We start from the raw sequence: 21,277 nt of genomic DNA on the forward strand, positions 1-21,277 counted from the left end.
GACTATGAAAGTGGGACGGAGGGAGTATTATTATTATTTTTTTTGGTCAAAGTCCGGCGGAGAGTTAATGAACGGTAGAATTTAGCCGAAGGAGAGAGTGAGAGTGAGAGAGTCGTCAATTCTCCTCAAGGTCAAGGTTCAATCAAGGAAACCCAGCTACCAACGCAATTCTTTGTGTACAATTCTGTCGTCTGTTCCTCGACGACGGCCGCTAGCCAAAAGAGACCCACTCTCCCTCCCTCCCTCCCTCGCATGGACAATCTTGATTCTCGATCTTATCGACGCCTCCACCGCTGACCGCGTAAACTAAACAAAATCATCGTTCTTTCATTTCACTAAATTTCGATTACTTGCGACAACAACGCTCGACCAGGGTTACGCATTTAGCTGACTTGCGAAACCCTAGAAATCGATTTTGCTTAATCACCTGGTATTTTGCTCGGGATTAGTGGATTTTTAGATTGTACTGGAGTGTTTTACGCACTGGCCATGCGACGCTGGTTCTCTGCGATCGCCCTCTCGAGAGAGGACTCCTGGATTCGAGCCTCAGTTTTTTATACCATCGCCGCCTCCACCTCTGCACCAGCTGCCACCGTTCTTTACCGAACCTCTGATCGTCGTACAAGATTCCATAATGACCGGCGATACTACTCATCTCTCTAGTTCCAGGGGCCTCCTATGCAACGCTGGCGCTGGTGCTGCCGCTGGTATGCTCTCTTATCTGGACAGCAATTCATGTATTACTACTAGTATGGGTAACTCCGGGGATGTCTTGTATTACATTTTTTTTTCTCCCGCCCTTCAAGTCAATCGTTTTAAATTAGTTCCAGAATATAATTTTTCAAGTTTAAAAGGTGTTTTAATGATTTCGTTCTGTTCTTTTAGTCAGTGAAGTTAGCGTTTTAAACTTAAAAGCTCGAAGTTAATGCTAAAAATTGAATAATTGTTGTGCTGCAGGAGTAATTGCAGCTACCTTCGTGTGTCCTTTAGATGTTATTAAAACTAGGTTGCAAGTTCATGGGCTGCCAAAGCTCGCCGGTGCGAATATTAAGGGTTAGTAATTGCTGTTTTCCAGCATTGGCTATGTTCGTTGTTTACCAGCAGATGTTACTAGCTGCCAACTGTTTTCATGAGGAGAAATTGTTTTGTTTCCTTTGAAGAGCCTGAATCTGATGAACTGAGATTCATCTTTGTCAGATTCTTCTGGCTGTTCTTGCATAAGATCATTTAGTCCTCCTTTTATTCTTGATAGGCAGCATAATAGTTGGGAGTTTGGAACAGATATTTCAGAAGGAGGGATTACGTGGCATGTATCGAGGGTTGTCACCCACTGTGCTGGCACTGCTTCCAAATTGGGCTGTGAGTCATATTTCATCTTTAAGTATCTCTTTATGTTGCCTATTATTTTTATAGTGTTAAGCTAGTTGGATACTTAAATTGTCAGGTTAAATCGTTTGAAACATTTGGGGATGTGATTCCCCCCCCCCCCCCCGGGTATGCATAAATAAGATCAGGTTTCACATGACTCATTTCCTCTGTGCAGGTATACTTCACAATTTATGAGCAGCTGAAGAGTTTACTGTGCTCTGATGGTTAGTTAATCAACTAATTTTTTTTTTTAAGTGCATAGCTGGTTTAGACAGTTTGCACGATCAGTATCCATAATTACAAGTTTAAATGTTCTTTTGTCACATAAAAACTAAAATATTCTTCCTATGCTGTCCAAGCATATAATGAAGTTAAAAACAGGTGACTGAATCAGTTCTTCCAATTGAGATACTTCACATAGTTTAAATCAGAGATGCATCTTACTTCTTGATGTCATGCTGATTCCTTTCTTTGTTAGCATTTGAGCTTGCCCTGACTTCACGGTCATTTATGGTGTGGCCAAGACAGGTGTAAATCATCAGCTCTCCATTGGTGCCAATATGTTAGCTGCCACTGGTGCTGGTGCTGCAACAACAATTGCCACAAATCCTCTTTGGGTAGTCAAGACAAGACTTCAAGTATGTCTTTTTGGTGCAGTTTTATGTTATCTAACTGCATTTTACCATGTTTTGCCATGAAATTGTTGTGTTTTGGTAGAGTGCCAGAATATAAAAGCTAGTTAAAAGTTTGCTGTCTGTGGAAATGAAATGCAACCTCATCCTTATGCTGATCCATAAAAAACAAAAATTAGCGAGTGAATCTAGTCAATGAACTGTGTAAAGATATGTCTTTTTTTTTTTAAATAGTTAGCTGTTGTTTTACGCAAAAGTGTGTGACATTTGTGAGGGTGTTGTTAATGTTCAATGCTTACAAAATGGAAAATACAGAGGAGCATGTTGTAAATTTATCCTACCTCGTAGCTCATAAGTTTCAGGAGAAATATGTGGTGAAAACAGTTTGAGCTGGAATTTCCTATAATTGAAGGTTACTTATAGTTGTTGAGAGATGATTAGATGAGTTGCTGCAATCAGCATGAACCTAAGATTCCTTGTGAAGTTCCTTTCTTTGTGAGAATTAAGCACAAACCTGTTTAATTAGTTAGACATATGTGGATAGAAGAAGAGATAATGATATGTGAAAACTATGGTGGTGTAGGTCTTCTAGCTTACAATGCATTGATACATCCTTACTCTAGAACCACTTAGCACTTCTGACTAATATTTCCTAGTTTTCTTGTACCTCCATGGCTTCATCTTGATCTGGTGAACATTCACTTGCGGCTTCTATGATATCTAGTGTTTGGTTAGAAATAAGCAGCAAACTTTTGTTTTGCTGGGTGTTTCTTCTGTAAGTTGAGATGTCATTCAAATCCAGTATTATTCTGCCATTACAACTGTTATAGATATGGGACAATTTATAAGCTAACTTCTTGAAGTCCTGTATGAGTTAATAAACACATAACTGACATTCTTTTAAGCGTGTGATCTTGTTTACCCATTGTCACGTGGTTGATGCCAACGAAGTTTGGTATGAGTAACATCTTCAGTTGAACAACATACATTCACCATCAGCAACATTTTAGCTTAAAGGGAAGTTTTTTGCACTCTGCAAATCCACTTTCTACTTGTAGTCCCATCTACGTTGTGCTCTTCTTTATTGTCACTTCTTTTACTCTTTTTGTCCCTTCTTCTCTCTTTCCTCTCTTTACTGGTCAGCTCCTTTCTTTGTTTGCATATGTTGTATGTTTTTGTGTCCTTTCTGTCCTTTTTTTAATGCTCGATATTTGACAAAATATATGGACTACTCTAGAACCTAGGAGTTATTTATTTATTTTTTTTTAAGCTAATGCTAATGGAGAAGGCATATGCATTGCTTTTTCTATTCATTACTTTCCTTGAAAATTACGACTGACAAGGCAAATGTTAAATCGTGAGCACTTTTCTCTTCATGCAGACTCAAGGAATGAGAAATGGGGTGATGCCATACAGGGGCACTTTATCTGCCTTGAGGAGAATTGCACATGAAGAGGGAATTCGTGGTTTGTACAGGTACTTAGCAATTGGAATAGGGGCTTTTTTTGTTGGTGAATACCATCTAACAAGTTTCTGATTTTCTAATATACCAGCGGTCTTGTGCCGGCTTTGGCTGGAATTAGTCATGTTGCCATCCAATTTCCGGCATATGAGAAGATCAAGTTATACCTGGCCAATCGAGGTGATGATTGTCTCTGTGTGTGTGCCTGTTTATTTTTCATCCTGGGTAGTTATGAATGTATCTCCAATTCCAATCCACTCCCTCGGTGCCCTGCCCAAAAAAAGGAAGTGGTTTTGGGCTGAGGGGGCTTATTTGGTGCCGGGGAAAGTGAAAGTGCAAAAATGCATCCTGGTTGATATGCTTTTGTGGTTGCAGAGAACACTACGATGGATAAACTTACTGCACGTGATGTTGCTGTTGCCTCATCAGTTTCTAAAATATTTGCTTCCACATTGACATATCCACATGAGGTATTCAAAAATGCACTTTCCAAAAATTTACATTTTCTTCATGGTATCTGATGGCTTAATTTGTTCGTTTGTGAATTCTATATAGAGCTTCTCTATATGTGTTCATTTTTCTTGGTCTTGTGAAGTTTACATGTATAATCAATCTGTTGGTGATATCTTGTACAAATTCATAGACTGCTTTACAGTGTGCTCTTTTGCCATATCTGGGTGTCTTTGATCTTGCATTTGCACTTTTGGCATGGTGGGTTTTCTTGCTTTAACCACAACCCCCCCCCCCCCCTTCTTTTACCCATTGGAAAAAAATTCCAAAATGTTGACCTAAATTTGGACATCTGATGAAGTTGTAAATGCAAATGAACAACAGTTGTTTGACCTCCTTGCCATTCACGTACATTTTCTTCTATGCCATTCATTTTTTGGCTTTGATTATACTTCAGCATTGAGATATATTCTTGAAAAGCCAAAAACAATCATTTCATATCCCCCATGCTGTTAAAGGCCTGACACATTGATTGCCAGGGCGTATGAATGTAAAATTATAGGAGTTTTTCCAGGGGACACTGATCTTCTTAAATGGGGGTCTACAAGAAAAACCTTTTTGCGTATTGTACTTTATGCCATGTGACAAATGAAAGATGAAGGGGAACTTAAAATTTTCTCGATTCGAAGAACTGCATGATTTATTTTAGGTTTAACACTTGACGTGCAGGTTGTACGCTCTAGGCTTCAAGAACAAGGACGCCACTCTGAGAAGCGGTATTCTGGGGTAGTTGACTGCATAAAGAAAGTTTTTCAGCAAGAGGGTGTCCCTGGTTTTTATCGTGGATGTGCAACCAACCTAGTCAGAACTACTCCGGCGGCTGTTATCACATTCACCAGTTTTGAGATGATTCATCGTTTTCTGATTAATAATTTGTTTCCACCCGATCCGCAACGACATCCATTGTGAAGATGCAATTACGTGTGACCTGGGATCAACAGGATTCCTAAAGGCAGCTTGACGAGCCAGCGTGCTCATTGTTGGATAATTGGATAATAACGATCGCCTGCAATTGCAGCTTCACTAAGTATTTGTGGTGACCGGCAATTGAGAACATGCGTGACTGTCAATGATAATGATGATAAAGCATTTTACTGAAACTTACGGAAATTCTTCTCCTCCTTTTTGGACTTGGTTGATGTTTAGTGTTTACTCAAGCTTGCCTGATTTATCTATTTTTAATTGGTGGGATGTTAGAAGGGAACGGGACTTTTTCCGAAAGCAAGTGCAACGAGTCTTCTAGCCAGTGCTCTTGAATAATGGAGCGGTTATCTTGAAATTGAACTAAAACCTGATTGCTGGGCGGGCTCCTCATTGGTCTGGCGGGAAGGTTTATTTGCCATTCCAAGCTTGGTGAGCATTTCAGTAACATACCATGGCTTGACTATTCAAAAGTCTGTGCTGAATGCTGCCTGATGGATCTGCCATTAGCTATTTGGCATGGGTTAGCCCGTACATCAGGCCCATATTGCAATTGGACAGGAGGGCCGGGCAGCATGACGCATGCCTAAGCTTAACTGCTTCTTAAAGCTATTAGCTGAGCTGACACAAAATCTAGCAAATGTTAATCCCACTTCCGAGCCTTTGGTCCCAAATCAAATTTGTAGATCATTTATCTACTGCCTCTCTCAAAATAGGCAAACTTACATATTGTGAGTTTAACAAAATCGCTCTGCCATTGAAACGGGAATCTAACACATTGAATCTAAAGAAATAAAATAAATTGAGAATTAGCACTAAAAAGGCTCACATAGGATACTGCCGCTTTTTTTTTTTTTTTTTTTTTTTTAGGGGGGGGGGGTCAAAAGATGCACACAGGATATGGACAAGTTTCTTAGGATACCTTGTGCACTTCCTAAAATTGTGAGTCAATATTTAAGAATTACATCTAAATTGCAATTCTGATGGCTTATGTAAATGAAAATTTATGAAGGTTGGGAGGAGGAAATATTGTCCGCTAAATGAAGTAAAATTTGTCCAGGAGAACATAACACACCGCAAAGGATTTGGGATTGGGAAACAACCCTACCCTATTTCATTTTCACTACAGCGTCACCTCATTGGCTCATTCCGACGTGTAGCAAGAACAGCAACAATCCGGAGAATTAAAGTATAAAATAGGGTTAATAACACTTTGCCCTCTCGACGAAAACAATGGGCATTTTACCTATCTGAGAGTATTTCATTTGGTGTTTGTGTCAAGTATTCCATTCCAAAAAGTAAAAAACTAGATTGCTTAAATATATTGATAAGCAATCTAAAAAAAAAAAAATCTATTGATAATTTCACCCCTTACCTTGTAATTTTATCTTTAGTCAAATTGATCATATACAAATATAAGTTATAGCTTATAACACCATTTATATAAATAGATTTGTCCGTGATATATATCAGTAGGTAATATATGTTAACATATAAAATTCGATAATTTGGTCGGTAATTGGGAATCAATAATCGAATTTTAATATCCATTCTCAAACTATTTTAATCAAAAATTCGGTAATCGAATTTGAATATCTATTCTGAAACTATTTTACCAAACTTTAGAGTTTAAATATCCATTGGGTTTGTTTGGATTGTGAATTATTTGAGATATTTTTACTGTAGCACTTTTTGTGATGTGATGTATGTGAGATAAAAAGGTAATTGAGAAGATAAAAAGGTGTGTTGGAAATTGTAATGATGATATAAGCAGATATAATTTGGCAAATAATTCACATTGATTTTTGTCGACTTCTGTTAGATCAATATCCAATCTAGATTGGATTGGCCGATTTTCGATTTTTTCAAAATTTGAACACCCCAAAATATGTGTTGTTTCTGAAGAAAACCTTTGGCGTTACATATGGCTTATATTCCTCAATAAATATCCTTTATAAATCACTATTATTTATCAACAGCATAAGGGTATTTTTTTATCAATAGCATAAGAGTGAAATTGTCAACATGTTTAAGCACTTTTATTTTCCCAACAAATGTCCTTTTGGATTAATCTTTTATGCATTTACAGTGTATACACCATCATTATTGGATGCATGACGACTTATCTGAATTTAAAAATGTATATATATATATATATATATATATATATATATATATATATATTGTTTATGTGCTATATATCCAATCATGATAGTATACATACTATCAGTATATATAAAATTAACTCTATAAGTTTTTGTTATTTACCAACAACGTAAGGGTAAAATTGTCAACTTATTTAAGCAATCCATTTTTCTGCATTTTCAAATAGAATGCTTGCTGCGAATAGCAATCAAAATATTTTAAGTGGGAAAATATCGTTTATAAATAGAATGCTTGCTGCAAATATCAATCAAATATCCATTTTTTAGCAATACACGAGTCTTACGTAGATTACTGCACAGAACCCTTTGCAAAGCATCGTCATCGAACTCAAAAGTTCCTCAGGTCAGTATATATATATTGGTTCTTTCTTCAGTGGAGATGTTCTTTGGAGCCAATACTCAATAGGGGTATACTATAGCATTCGCACTTTGCTTAGCTGATCTTAGAAAGGGTTGAAATGGGAGGATGGTTAAAAAAAAAAAGGCGCAGTTCAAGAAAGAAATGTAAAAAAAGAGCAGCAGGCGCAGTAGGACGGCTTAATTCTCACTCTTTTGGCTGAGAATGATTAGTAAGTTGCAGTCGGCTCAAAAATGAAAAACCCAAAAAGATACAGGGGGAGTGCGGTGCTTTCATGATTTTATTGGTTGCGTCGTGGACCCCTAGTGTCATCATCACAAAGTATAGCATCAGCATATGGTTATTTTTCTTTTCCTCCTTTTTCAACCTTTTCCCGGTCAGACACTTCACTTTGGTTGGATTACTGTAGCATGGAATATGAACCCCAAAAAAAAAGAAAAGAAAAGAAAAGAAAAGAAAAATGTGTATGTTGAAGCAACCCCTCCATACGGAAAAGAGAAAAAAAAAAAATCTCCAGGCAAGCCTGTAGTTGTATTCAAAATATCCATTCGCTATTCTCTGATTTTTAACAATCCATCATACTTTACTACTTTCTTCTTTTGTTTTTTGGTGGGGGGCTGGCATCCGAAGTGGGAAGCATATTTTTTTGCCTCTGGAGAATTTGTTAAAGTTGCTGCCAACCCAAAAGGAATGATGAGGGAAATACATACACGGCCATGACAGCATCCGACCGGAATGAAAGGGCTGCGTGAGTACCATGATGACAATTATACATCAAAGTAACTAAAAAACAAAAATAAGGACATTTAATTACGTGTTGATTACCTTTTCGGATCACAAAAATGCGTAAGGATTCCTCGTGCGCCTGCCGATTCACCTAAGACACACATTTAGGATTAGGATTTCAACAACAACAACAAGAAATATAACTCAGCTCCCTAGCTAGCGTACAAGAATTTTTATTCTCTCTTGAGCAGCAAGGGAACTTTCCTTTTTAATGCAGCAGTAGAATTGAGCTGCATAGCTTTTAACAAATCGAAGAGGTTTAGTCGTTGCAGACACATAAAATTGAGCGATGATCTTCTTGTTGTTGTTGACGTTGAGAGAGATGTGAAACGTGGGATTGTCGGGCAAGTGCGGTTAGCTGTGCTGTGCTCTCTTAATTTGTTATCATGCGTGCGATTGATCGCCCGCTGCACCAGGGGCTGATGGACACGAACCCATTCTGGCATTTTCTCGATCCGATGCTGCTCTGCATCTTCGTGTATTGGAACTAATTACTCCATCAACTTCTTCATCATCATACAAATATTGACCCAACGCTTATGATCACCCTTCCTTCAACTTCAGCTCACCGGTCGTTCGTACGTGCTTGCATGTGATTTTAATCATCGTTATTATTATTAATTATATGCGCCTAGCCAAAGCTTCTTCCCGTGTGAAATTATGACGACCAAAACAAAAAAAAAAAAAGAACAAAAAAAGATTGTTTTAGTCAGACTAGATTAGGGCTCAAGTATGATGAATCAATCCACTTAATCCTCGTATGCGGTTGTGCTGATGCGGTGCCAACGCGCGTGGCGCGGGGCGGGAGGGAGAGGACAGAGTGACGCCATCCACTCCTCCAAAAGACAAAAGCGAGATTTTAATCCTAAAAATCGCGCGTTGGACCATCTGCGTAAGCATGTCAGCATGTGGGGTGTCGTGCCAATCGTTGGTCGACACGTTGACATGACAAGAAGCTTTTGTAGGACCTAAAATTTACGTGGTGCATGTTGATTGGATTCCTTCAAGATTCTGGGATCCCGGTCCCGGGTTGTCAAATTGGCTGTTCCCTTCATCAGGAGGCCCCAGGTCCCAGACTCCCGACACCTACCTACGCTCCCCGTAGGCCCCCACAGTTATCCCAGCCACTTAGCTTCGGTTCCAAACCATGTATTTGAAATTTTCGAACGTTAGCTGAAACCAAGTGCACCATAATAAAATAAAATAAAATGATGCCCTCCATAGAATATTAGATACGCTTCCACTTTTTATTTTCAGAAGAAAAGAATATATTTTCATTCATCTGGTACTCGTTTTTTTTTTTCCATCTGCTCCCAGTAGCATCTTTGTCCGGGCACGCTTTGATTGGGAAAAAGAAATACACGGAGGCAGATGACGAAGCGGCAGAGGCGGGGATAAGAGTTTTGCTTGCATCTTATATTAATTAATTAAAAATTTATAAGCAGCGTCGACCAGTCCCCAGGTAAATAAATACTCCGTAGTAGAAGATTAAAACCACCCCACCCCACCCGCACTCGTTTTCGAGTTCGTATTGGTTTAGTTTGGTAATAATTACTTCATGCGACTGCTTGATCACAAGCTAACCGTTTCCAACAAACAGTTCATCATCGGATAATGACCCCTAGCCTACTGCTTACTATTCATTTAGTTGGTGGGCCTTTTTTTTTTCTTCCCTAAATCAAAATTAAAAAAAAAAGTAGAAGAAAAACTGAAACTGATAGAGTAGAAGAAATTGGATTTATGGTGTTTTTTCTTCTCTAAATCAAATGCTGCATGAATCAAAATCCTCCGTTTTCTGTATTTTCTTTTTTGTTTCTACTTTTGCCGATAAACCTTTTCATTTCAGTCCCTTCTCCTGCTGCTTTGGTTGATACTAATTAGGAAGGAGGATGAGGACGTGCGCATGTGATCACGGTCCCAATAAAATATTGTGCCTTTTTATCACTTCCCTCGACCCATACTTAAAACCTATAAATGGAAATTACAATTGAGGACTTTACAGGCATTTCTTTGTCTCCGTCAACAGAGGGTTAGCTTAGGTATCCTCCACTTCCCCGCATATATATATATATATATATATATATATATATGACTGCATCATCATAATATAGATCCCATCTGGATTTGGAAGGTGAGTTTTTTTAGTGTTTGTATAAAACTTTATTGTAAATCACTGTAAAAGTTGTAAAAAAACTTTTGTGAGATGAAAAAACTTTTTTTGCCTTTTCCTTTTCTTTTTTCTTTTTTTCTTTCTTTCCCTTTTCTTTTCTTTTCCTTCCTCCCTTCCCCTTCCCCCTCTCCTGTTCGGCTGTTCCATCTCCTCCCTCTCCCTCCCCCGCCACCCCTCTTCTCCCTCTCCCGTTCCCCTTTCTTTCCCCGTCACCGCCACCCCTCTGCCTCCGCCACCCCTATCCTCTTCTTCCTCTCCCTTCCCCGCCACCCCCTATCCTCCCCTCTCCCCATCCCTCTTCCCTCGTCCGCCTCTGCAAAAGAAGACCGAAAAGAATGGGGAAGGGGTTTGGATCTCAAATCTTGTTGGAACTGGGTTCGACGGTAGAATGGGGAAGAGGTTTGAGTCTCAAATCCAACGGCAGAATCGTTTCTCAATGTCACGTGGCATTTGAACTTGCTCCTTCCAATGAACCCAACAAGGTTCGTTTCCAAGTTATCGGAAAGAATCCCGTTTGGGTGCACAACAGCGAACGCGGTAAAGTCAGCACCTTTAGGACTCATGAGCGCGGTGAAATGGAAATTAGGGACAAGTTTTGCATTTCTGCCAACACTCCCGGTGGATGTGGTGGTTGGCTACGGAGGATCTGGTGGGTTGGGTGAGGGAGGAAAAAGAATAAAAGTTGAAGGGAAATTTTTTGTGTATTAGAAAAGTTGAAGGGAAAATTTTTTTAAATGTGTAGGTTAAAAATTTCGATAAAATTTTTGGGGTTCCTGTAGTAAAAGTTGTTAAAAAACTAATAATAGCATACAAACTTGTAAAAAACTTGAGCTTCCAAGCAGGCCCATACTTACTGCCATCAAATAAGTAGCAGGAGTATATTTTTGATTGATTACTTGTATCAAAAATTTAAGCACATATAAAGTAATTGAAACATGGAGTAATTAATTACTTGAATATGGATATGAATGTCTAATTTCAGTGCTACTGACTCCCACTTGTTTCATTTTGATTTCTCCGAAAAGCTTAGACTAACTACTGTCCTTCAAGCAGTCAACAAATGATGTGGATGTCTTGGGCCGGCTCTAATTAAGCAACGATCCCAAGGCGCAACTCAAAGCTACCTCGATCAACGAATGAAATGATGATATATGTATGTATATCTTGGCCTTCAAGAAAACTCATTGCTCTGGCTGACTCTGCACATAACTCAGATTCTTTCAACTCTTCAAGCAATAATGTGCGTGAGAACCAGAAAACTACGAGAAAGTCTTTACTGCAACCCATTCCAAGGCTGTTTAGTACAGTAACTCGGCGCTTCGAAGAAAGGTATTCGACGACGTGTCATTTTGGCTGGCTCATTTTTAATTTTATCCTCACCCTTATAAATCGTACATTACAAATATTTCATCACAAATCACCGGCATTGGACTAGTGGCCATTACCAATACATTAAAATTTGATGGAGTGGAAGGCAAAGGTTCCAACCAATTTGTCACCTTAAAAGTGATTTTGTTTAAAAAATTCAAACGGATGCGTAAGGCATCGATTTGGTCCAATAGTGATTCAGTTCCATTTGTATTATCATTGGATCTCTTGAGATCCTCCTCATCCCCTAATGTAAAATATCCATAATGTAAAATAATCTATCATATCGAAAAAAAAAAAAAAACCAACTCCCTGTACATTAGCTAGCGGAACTTCTTTTTCATCTGTTTCTTGGAACGTCCCGTAGAAAACAAATGAAGACAATTCTTCTATTCAGTATAGCAGAGGACAAAAACATCTACATCCACCTACTCTTATTAATTTATTTTTTTTCCATTTTTCTTTCAAAGATTCTTTTTTTCCTTCTACCTTCAACAACTAATTTGAATTCTGCTTAATTAAGGAGAGGCGGGAATTTTTTTTTTTTTTTGCTCTGTGGTTTAGTTTTTATTTTATTCCTTTATTTGTATTTGTTTTACTACGGTTTCTTCTTTTACTTTTTCCCAAATTTCTGGGATAATTTGCTTTTGACGAAGTGGTGAATAGTTTCGTAACACACTTACTTAGGCATTATTTGCCAAGTTGAAAAATGCATTTATATATATATAGATTAATCTTAGATGCGCAATTAGTATATGCATCACTTTTACTGTTAGATACATGACATTATTCAACCTCAGTTTTGATAGGTTGAATTGTTGAAGAGTGACAGTGGATTGGTGGGATATTCACATATTAGTACTTTCAAGGTGGAGTCCGACAAATTAACATGCAAAACTGCTTAAATCCATTCGAGTCACCTATTTTGACAATTTTAATAGTGATATATTTCATTAGCACTTTTGGGGTGGATCGACAAAATTAATATGCAAAAGGCACAAAATCCGTTCAAATTTATTCGAATCACCTATCTTGACAACTTGGAACATTCAATGAGCACTTTGGAGGTGGAGTGACAAATTAATATACAAAAGTCACGAACTATAGATGAGAGAATGGCATTGGATGCGGGTTCCTAAATATTGCCGTTGTTTTTAGTAGCCAGCGATTAATCGCATCAGCGAGTCATTTTAAAAGAACGCTTGAAGCACCTAAGATTTGAGGTAACGAGGATTGGGAGAAGGCTTTGTCAATGGTTGAGAGTTGATGAATTTGTTTGAAATTTCAAACTTGCTCCAGCTTATTTATCCGTTGGTTGAGAAAATTCGGGTGGATAATAAACTGTGAAGTAGCCCCCTCATTGGATTCTTGCCGAAAAGTGGACCTTCATAGGGAGGAGGCGACGATGCAGCTCAAAACCATCAGCCAAATATATATATATATATATATATATATATATACATCCCGATCCGTTTCTTATAGAATAGTACAAGAAGAATGAAAAAGCATCAGAACCGATTGCATTTTTTTTTTATAAAAAATTTCCACATAAAGAAAATGAAAAAGGAAGAAACGCATACGAACGCGCTGATGAGTGTCGCGTGGATTAACGCGCTAAGAAATTATAGGGGGATTTTTGTAACTTCACACTGAAGAAGTCCGAAGCAATAGATACGGAGTGAGGTTCGGAACATGGTGGCGCAGGGAGGGAAGAATTAGATATTCAAAAGTAGGGAATTTAAAGCAGAGAGACGTTTGTTGCTTTGGTTTGGTAGCAGTTTGTATCTGCGTATCTTAGTTCGTGTATGTATGTATATGCATGAGTACTACATATAATCTTTAGTCTCTGAGCGCGAGAAAGAGAAGAAAGAAAGGGTGGGGGCGGGGGCGGTGGCGGGTGGCGTAGTGGAATTGCAGCAAAAGCGAAAGAAAAGCAGCATCATCATCTTCATCATCATCATCATCATCAAAAATTAGATAGAGGTTCGGAACATGGTTCGGAAGCAATAGATACGGAGTGAGGTTCGGAACATGGTGGCGCAGGGAGGGAAGAATTAGATATTCAAAAGTAGGGAATTTAAAGCAGAGAGACGTTTGTTGCTTTGGTTTGGTAGCAGTTTGTATCTGCGTATCTTAGTTCGTGTATGTATGTATATGCATGAGTACTACATATAATCTTTAGTCTCTGAGCGCGAGAAAGAGAAGAAAGAAAGGGTGGGGGCGGGGGCGGTGGCGGGTGGCGTAGTGGAATTGCAGCAAAAGCGAAAGAAAAGCAGCATCATCATCTTCATCATCATCATCATCATCAAAAATTAAAAGCGTGCCCGACTCCCTCCTCCTGCTGATCTGATCTAATCAAATCAATTACTACTACTGAGCACTGCTGCTGCTACTTACCGGTCTGCTACACCATTTCATTTCGGCCATCCCCCCCCAACCGGGGGACCTTGGTTAAAAAAAAGTCTAAAAAACTGGTATTAGAGGAGGAGTGCATTATGAACAAAGCAACGCTCTAAAATAACTAGTACTTTTTTCTCACACCATTTCTTTCCAACTCACCCCTCCTTCCTCCCCTTTTCTCCTTTCCACCCATATTTTTATGTTCCCATCCTGTCATCTCAATTCCTAGGTCTCTCTCTGTATTTCGTCCTGATTGGTTCGTTCTGCTGCACTTCGACAATTTCAGAGGCTTTGATGGTACTAGTTTGAAAGTTGTGCACTTCTCTTTTTCTTCCCTACCTTTCTCAAAGAATTGGGAATGGCAACGGCTGCGGCGCCGGAGGGTGGAGGAGGGGCTGCATTGGCATTCTCGGTGGCGTCTGTAGTCGAGGACGTTCTTCAACAGCACGGCAACCGATCCCGAGATCTTGATTTGGATGCCCGCAGAGCAGAGGAAGCCGGTATCTTCACTCTTCTGCTCCGCTCTTTCTTAAATTTCTATTGCTAATCCAGAACCAAGATAACCTTTTTTTTTTTTTTTTTAAATAATAACAAAAAATGAGTGTGAAACCAAGCTGTTTGGTTAAATTCCAAATTCTCCCGACTTTTCAGGAGCGTAGTCAATTACTATTCCCACTTGGTATTCTTGAGAACGAACTTGAATTTGAATTTTAACGGTTTCTTTGTCAAATTTCTGTTCGATGACTCGTAGTATAAGTAGCACTAGTCAAAATACAAGTTTCACAATTTTTTAGTCGAATTGTAGGTTCTCTCTCTCTCTCTCTCTCTTTGAATAATGTGGAGTGAAGGAGCCCGTTTTGGTTTTGCAGCCATCCGAAGATACGAGGCTGCTGCTTGGCTGAGAAAGATAATTGGGGTCGTTGGTGCAAAAGATCTGCCAGCAGAACCTTCTGAGGATGAATTCAGGCTCGGCCTAAGAAGTGGGATAATTCTCTGTAATGTACTTAATAAGCTCCAACCTGGAGCCGTCCCAAAGGTGAACCTCAATTTTCCGCTGATGGCTACAAAAGTCAGTGGGTTGAAATTAGGAGTTTCAGGCCTGCTATTTGTTCCGGTCTTTTTACCTTGCTCCGTCCATTCAGGTTGTCGAAAGCCCATGTGATGCCGCACTTATTCCAGACGGAGCGGCTTTGTCTGCATACCAGTACTTCGAGAACGTAAGGAACTTTCTGGTAGCTGTACAGGAGTTGGGGATCCCCTCCTTTGAGGCATCTGATCTTGAGCAAGTAGGTCTAGTTGCTGTCATAATGATACAGAAGACTATTTTCTTCATTGTAAATTTCGGAGCGATATTTATTGGAACATAACATTGAATCTCCTGCAATGTCATCTCAGGGAGGGAAATCCTCAAGGGTTGTTAATTGTGTCTTGGCACTTAAATCCTACGCTGAATGGAAGCAGGCAGGAAGCATTGGAGTTTGGAGATTTGGTGGAAATGTGAAGCAGGTGACATCTGCAAAACAGTTTGGGCGCAAGAACCCCGAGCCATTCACAAGCTCACTATCAAGGACTGCATCACTGAATGAGAAATCTGTGAACTGTGCATCAACTGAAAATGAATCTAACAAAGAGGTAGCTATTCCATCTTACAGCATTTTTGATGCCTCCTCTACCATTTCTCAAAATCTGGGGGTTATTCATTGCAACGTCCCTCTTTACTTCTGCAGCGCAACTCTTCCTTGAGTATGCTTGTCCGTGCAGTTTTGTTAGATAAGAAGCCCGAAGAAGTTCCAAACGTAAGAGTTTTAATATTATGTACATGTGACATCTGGTACTTTATTTATTTATTTTTTTTTTAAAAAGATAATTTTCGTTCTGTAAATTTCTGCTTGCGTTGATATTTATCTTGGACGTGTTATGTCTTCTACTTGCTACAGCTTGTGGAATCTGTGTTAAATAAAGTTGTGGAGGAGTTTGAACAGCGCATCGCAAGCCAAATTCAACTGGTAAGTCTATCTTGTGAACATCATTGTTGTCTTTTGTATGTCGTTCAAATCTTTGTTCTTTGGTAACTACTTATGATTTTCATCTAGATTTCCTTCATCTTGTTTTGAATCACTAATGTACTCCGACCTACTAGATATCAGCTGCTTTTGGAATGATAGTAATTGCGGTTCATTTCTGATCTCATTTTGCTTCATCTTCTGACATCTGAAGATACATTTGGAACTGATGCTTCACCTTATCATATTTACATGTCCAAACAGCAGAAAGCAACTTTGAAAGATTCAACTATCTGTCATGCCAATAAACCATTCTTAAACAATGCTTCTGGCAATGTAAAGGTAATTTATGAATGTTATATTTCATATAAGTAGCATGGTGGTTTATGAACTGACATAATTTATCATATAGAAAGTTTTATCAACTGATACTGATGAATTGTTTGAAAACCACTAAGGTTGGAAATAAAAATGCCACATTGGTGAAGAAGGATAATTGCTTTCAGAAAAGCTATAACCCTGATAAGCAGTTGAAAGTATGCATGAAGCAGCAAATGATTGTTGACCAACAAGAGAGAGATATTAAGGTAAACATTAGAGTCTGAGCCTAACTAATCTTTCTAATGTCTTAGTTCTTCAAAAATTTCTTTTGGATTTGAGCAGAGTTATCTTTTGTTCATTTTCTTCTAGGAGCTAAAGCAAACTCTTTCTACAACAAAAGCTGGGATGCAGTTCATGCAGTCCAAGTTTCATGAGGAAATTCAAAATCTTGGTAGGTGAATTTTTATCCTGGTTCTGTTTGGCCAATGTAACTTCTCAAAGTTTGTACTTCTTGTGGGATTTGGATAAAGTGGGGGGGGGGTGTGGTGGTGGTAAAGGCAAACTCTTTCAGGCGTACATTATTTGCGGCTTAGCTCATGTTTCTACTTGGTGGTTTTATGTAGGCCTGCACATTCATGGGCTAGCTCATGCTGCTTCTGGTTATCATAGAGTTCTCGAAGAAAACCGCAGACTTTACAACCAAGTGCAAGACCTTAAGGGTAAAATTTTAAATTTTCAATAAATCTCCTAGTCGTTGCAATGACATTCAGGTAAAAAAAAATCACATTTAGGCCAATAACCATATGAAGGTTAGCTTTTACTTGTTCAACCAGGAAGCATCAGGGTCTACTGTCGAGTGAGACCATTCTTGCCACGACAAAACAATCATATTAGCACTGTTGATCATATAGAAGAAGGAACTATTACAATAAATACACCAGCAAAGCATGGAAAAGGGAGGAGGTCTTTTAATTTCAATAAAGTGTTTGGGCCCTCAGCCACTCAAGGTTTTACTTTACTAGAATAAGGGCTTTTTTTTTTTGTTAACATTTTTAATGAAATTTTCAGCTCTGCTAACAGCTCATTTTGCTATTGGTTTGTGGCAGAGGAAGTCTTTTCAGATACTCAGCCACTGATTAGATCAGTTCTTGATGGATACAATGTTTGTATATTTGCTTATGGGCAAACAGGATCAGGGAAAACTTACACCATGGTATGGCAACCAACATATAAATGTTTCTCCTCATTGTTGGGCGTGCAGAAGCATGAAACTATGTGATTTTCCTCTTTTCCTTTCAGAGCGGTCCTAAAGATTTGACAGAGGAAAATCAAGGGGTAAATTACAGGGCATTGGGTGATTTATTCCTTCTTGCTGAACAAAGAAGGGATACTTTCTACTATGATGTATCCGTTCAGATGATCGAGATATATAATGAGCAAGTTAGGGATCTCTTGGTTACTGATGGAATTAACAAAAGATATCCTTTGTATAATATCCGTGTACTAGTACAGTTTAATTATACTTGCAGTCCTTGACAACTGGAGCAATATATGTTCATTTCCTCATGCATTGGTATCTGAATTGCATTCTCTCCAGGTTCAGACTAAGGTTTTCATATTCATTTCAAATAGTTTTCATTAACTTTGATTACATTAGAAATTCGAAACAATTCCCAGACAGGACTAAATGTTCCTGAGGCAAGCCTGGTTCATGTAACATCAACTTACGATGTTATTGATTTGATGAACCTGGGACAAAGGAACCGTGCAGTGGGTGCAACGGCACTGAATGACCGTAGTAGCCGCTCTCACAGGTGTAAATTCATTGCCACCTTACATGCTCTGTAGTTGATTTGCTAAATGCTGACCCTTCCTAACAAAATTTTTGTAGTTGCTTAACGGTTCATGTCCAAGGAAGGGACTTGACTGCTGGAAACATTCTCCGTGGCTGCATGCATTTGGTTGACTTGGCAGGAAGTGAGAGAGTGGACAAATCTGAAGTGACTGGAGATAGACTAAAAGAGGCACAACATATCAACAAATCACTTTCTGCTTTGGGTGATGTGATCTCTTCCCTTGCTCAAAAGAATGTGCATATCCCTTACCGAAACAGTAAACTCACCCAGTTGCTCCAAGACTCACTTGGTAAGGGCAGACAGAAAATGATCAAGCCTGTAATTGTTTCATCTTTTATTCCTATAATGTAACTCTGGTTCTGGGGATGGGTTTTTTTAGGAGGACAGGCGAAGACACTAATGTTTGTTCACATAAGCCCTGAGCCTGATGCCATAGGGGAGACAATTAGTACACTCAAATTTGCAGAGCGTGTAGCTACTGTTGAACTTGGTGCTGCACGGGTGAACAGAGATTCTGCTGATGTAAAAGATCTTAAAGAACAGGTTACTTCCATTTTCTCGTTGAATGTTAAACTTCCTCCACAACATGGTTGTGCTGACAGGGGTGTGTTTTCAGATTGCCAGCCTGAAGGCTGCATTAGCACAGAAAGAAGGGGATACAGAGATGAAGCAGCTAAAGATATCTAGTAGTCCATATGCTATGCGGCCTCAAGAAAGAGACATGTCAACCAATTATAACAGCCAGAGGAAACCTATGGGGGATGTGGGCAATATAGAGGTAATGTTTTTGGACCATTATGTTGCATTCACTTTCTCTTTCCAGCCATTGTTGCAATTCTTGGCTTGTTGCCCTCTGCTGTGAGAACAAGTAAGCAGCTAATGTTCACTATGCAGTGATGTACTAAAGTATGCATCAACAATTACAGTTAGGCATCTCCGTCTAGATAATTATTCATCTCTGGCATTGTTTGAAAGTAACAGTGTTACCTGGGGCCATGGCCTCCAACAAACATTTCCAAAAATTAGTTCCATATAACTACAGACTATGAGTTAGGATCAAATCTGGAATATACTTTTCCATCCACTGGTAGTCTTAAATTTTCTTCTTTACTCATTCAGGTTTTTATTAATCCTGATAAGTCATTCTTCTGATACGTTTACAGGTTTGTAGCAATTCGGCATTAAGGCAAAAAAAGCAAAGCTTTGATCTTGACGAGCTACTGGGAAATTCTCCTCCCTGGCCCCCAGTCACTGATAGTCGTGTAGACCACATGGAGGATGATAAAGAAATGGGCTCAGGCGAATGGGTGGACAAGGTCATGGTAAACAAGCAAGATCCTATAAAGGGGGCTGATAGCCCATTAGAGTGCTGGGAAGAAAATGGCACCAATGATTTTTACCAGAAATATCTTTCAAATTCTTCTGGTTTGTATTCGGATAAAGCTTATAAATTGCTTCAAGGAAACGGTCGGTTAGAGGTTGCTGCTACTGATGATTTGGACGAGCTTGATGCTGCAACTAGTGATTCATCTGAGCCAGATTTGCTTTGGCAGTTAAATCATTCAAGACTGAATAGTTTCACCAGTGAAAGTGGAACAAGGATCCAGAAACAAAATCCAAGGCAGGCGAACAACTCAAACTTAAGGTATTTGTCTGACCTTATTACCAAAACCAAATGATATTACTAGTTTCCAGACTGCTAATCTTAAATTCTTTGATGATTTCGTGTGACAGGAGCTTGGTTCCAAAACTAGGCCCTTCACCATCACGAAAAATGAGTAATGGGCTTAGTCACCCACCTTTACAGAATGGGAGGCAGGCGGGTGCTCGTGAAGTGAAGAGAAAGAATGGGACGAGGAAGTAACGAAGGTGTTTGAGGCCCTTGTGATTTGCAAATATCTAATTCATGATTTTTTATTTTATTTTTTTTCAATTGTTTGTGTGTTTTGAGAGAGAAGAGAGTTTTATTGAAATTTTCCTTTCTTTCATATTTCTGAGGCTACCTTCACTATGTACATTAGTGCAGCAATAATTCCAGTTGCTTGCTTAATTCACTATACATTGTGTACAAGATCAAAGAAAAATGGAACAATGAATACCAGCTGTTGGAAGCAGAAAAGTAGATAGCAATTTTCAGATTCTGCTGCCCCATCCTAGTTTTCAGCTTTTGTTTGCAGTGTTTGCAATGCTAACTTGCATCAGTGCTTCACTAGGATCGACTCTCCTATAAAGGGAACAGTAATGTCCAGATGCAGCAGAAGAGGAATGAGTCCTGACGCCTGACTTAAAATTCCTGCACATGAGATAGTTGGATTAAATTTTTGGGAGGGGCTAAATCCACACCCCTTCCTACTAAATCCATGCCCCGTGCACTCATTGGACATTGCTCTAATATATTAACCACCCGTTTGGTATACACTACCGAATTGCAATGACAATCTAAATAAAAAATCCCTCAACGGCAATCGGTATTGGCAGAACTTTAACAGTTGTTTGTTGTTGCAATTAGGGCTGCAAATAAATCGAACTACTCGAGAGTTCGAGCTCGAGCTGATCAAGTCAAATTCGAGTTTAAAAATATTGAACTCATTAGTTCGCGAATCGGCTTGAGTTCAATTATATATTTGGAACATGGATGTGTTGAGTTCGAGCTGATCAAGTCGAATTCGAGTTTAAAAATATTGAACTAATTAGCTCACGAACCGGCTCGAGTTCGATGATATATATGGAACATGGATGTGAGAACCCAGCATTACTTGTGGAGATATCGGTAATAAATCAACCTTAACTCACAAGCGGGAATTTAAAAATAGAAGAAATGATCAAAAGAGAAATAATTTTTGAATTTTATTCCATAATAATTCAAAAAGAGTTTCATTTTTGAATAATTACCACATAAAAAAAATCCTTTTATACACAAAGTCAAATTGACATTAAAATGCCCAATCACATATGGT

The 21,277-nt window shown here is 38.9% G+C and overlaps 2 protein-coding genes across 4 annotated transcripts; both read left to right on the plus strand.

Moving 5' to 3' along the window:
* The first annotated feature begins 162 nt into the window (after positions 1–162).
* Positions 163–5,072, plus strand: LOC113735430 (nicotinamide adenine dinucleotide transporter 1, chloroplastic). 2 transcript variants are annotated; one of them, XM_027262441.2, is made up of 9 exons: positions 163–707; positions 958–1,053; positions 1,253–1,359; positions 1,544–1,592; positions 1,897–2,006; positions 3,382–3,476; positions 3,554–3,642; positions 3,838–3,932; positions 4,642–5,072. In XM_027262441.2, exons 1-9 carry the CDS (start codon positions 635–637, stop codon positions 4,879–4,881), a joined length of 954 nt encoding a protein of 317 aa, XP_027118242.2. In that variant the 5' UTR covers positions 163–634; the 3' UTR covers positions 4,882–5,072. The 2 variants fall into 2 exon arrangements, with proteins under 2 accessions (XP_027118242.2, XP_071922913.1); XM_072066812.1 differs by having other exon boundaries at positions 251–707; positions 1,282–1,359.
* An 8,920-nt stretch (positions 5,073–13,992) lies between these two features.
* Positions 13,993–20,471, plus strand: LOC113735391 (kinesin-like protein KIN-14I). Of its 2 annotated transcripts, none has more exons than XM_027262405.2 (19): positions 13,993–14,640; positions 15,010–15,176; positions 15,283–15,426; positions 15,536–15,772; positions 15,868–15,936; positions 16,078–16,146; positions 16,408–16,485; positions 16,602–16,730; positions 16,834–16,915; positions 17,088–17,183; positions 17,298–17,471; positions 17,571–17,677; positions 17,764–17,942; positions 18,117–18,278; positions 18,356–18,609; positions 18,700–18,863; positions 18,937–19,098; positions 19,484–19,965; positions 20,055–20,471. In XM_027262405.2, exons 1-19 carry the CDS (start codon positions 14,499–14,501, stop codon positions 20,182–20,184), a joined length of 3,027 nt encoding a protein of 1,008 aa, XP_027118206.1. In that variant the 5' UTR covers positions 13,993–14,498; the 3' UTR covers positions 20,185–20,471. The 2 variants fall into 2 exon arrangements, with proteins under 2 accessions (XP_027118206.1, XP_027118219.1); XM_027262418.2 differs by having other exon boundaries at positions 16,411–16,485.
* Positions 20,472–21,277: the final 806 nt, after the last annotated feature.

The sequence above is a fragment of the Coffea arabica genome, chromosome 1e, assembly GCF_036785885.1.
Source record: "Coffea arabica cultivar ET-39 chromosome 1e, Coffea Arabica ET-39 HiFi, whole genome shotgun sequence".
NCBI lineage: Eukaryota > Viridiplantae > Streptophyta > Magnoliopsida > Gentianales > Rubiaceae > Coffea > Coffea arabica.

What these genes read in the sequence shown, in the direction of transcription:
- LOC113735391 (XM_027262405.2), top strand. Translation starts at nt 14,499, where the DNA reads ATGGCAACGGCTGCGGCGCCGGAGGGTGGAGGAGGGGCTGCATTGGCA. An exon ending in CCGCAGAGCAGAGGAAGCCG is followed by an intron (nt 14,641 to 15,009) that starts GTATCTTCACTC and finishes TTGGTTTTGCAG; the next exon opens with CCATCCGAAGATACGAGGCT. An exon ending in AGGCATCTGATCTTGAGCAA is followed by an intron (nt 15,427 to 15,535) that starts GTAGGTCTAGTT and finishes ATGTCATCTCAG; the next exon opens with GGAGGGAAATCCTCAAGGGT.
- LOC113735430 (XM_027262441.2), top strand. Translation starts at nt 635, where the DNA reads ATGACCGGCGATACTACTCATCTCTCTAGTTCCAGGGGCCTCCTATGC. An exon ending in TAGTCAAGACAAGACTTCAA is followed by an intron (nt 2,007 to 3,381) that starts GTATGTCTTTTT and finishes CTCTTCATGCAG; the next exon opens with ACTCAAGGAATGAGAAATGG. An exon ending in GGAATTCGTGGTTTGTACAG is followed by an intron (nt 3,477 to 3,553) that starts GTACTTAGCAAT and finishes CTAATATACCAG; the next exon opens with CGGTCTTGTGCCGGCTTTGG.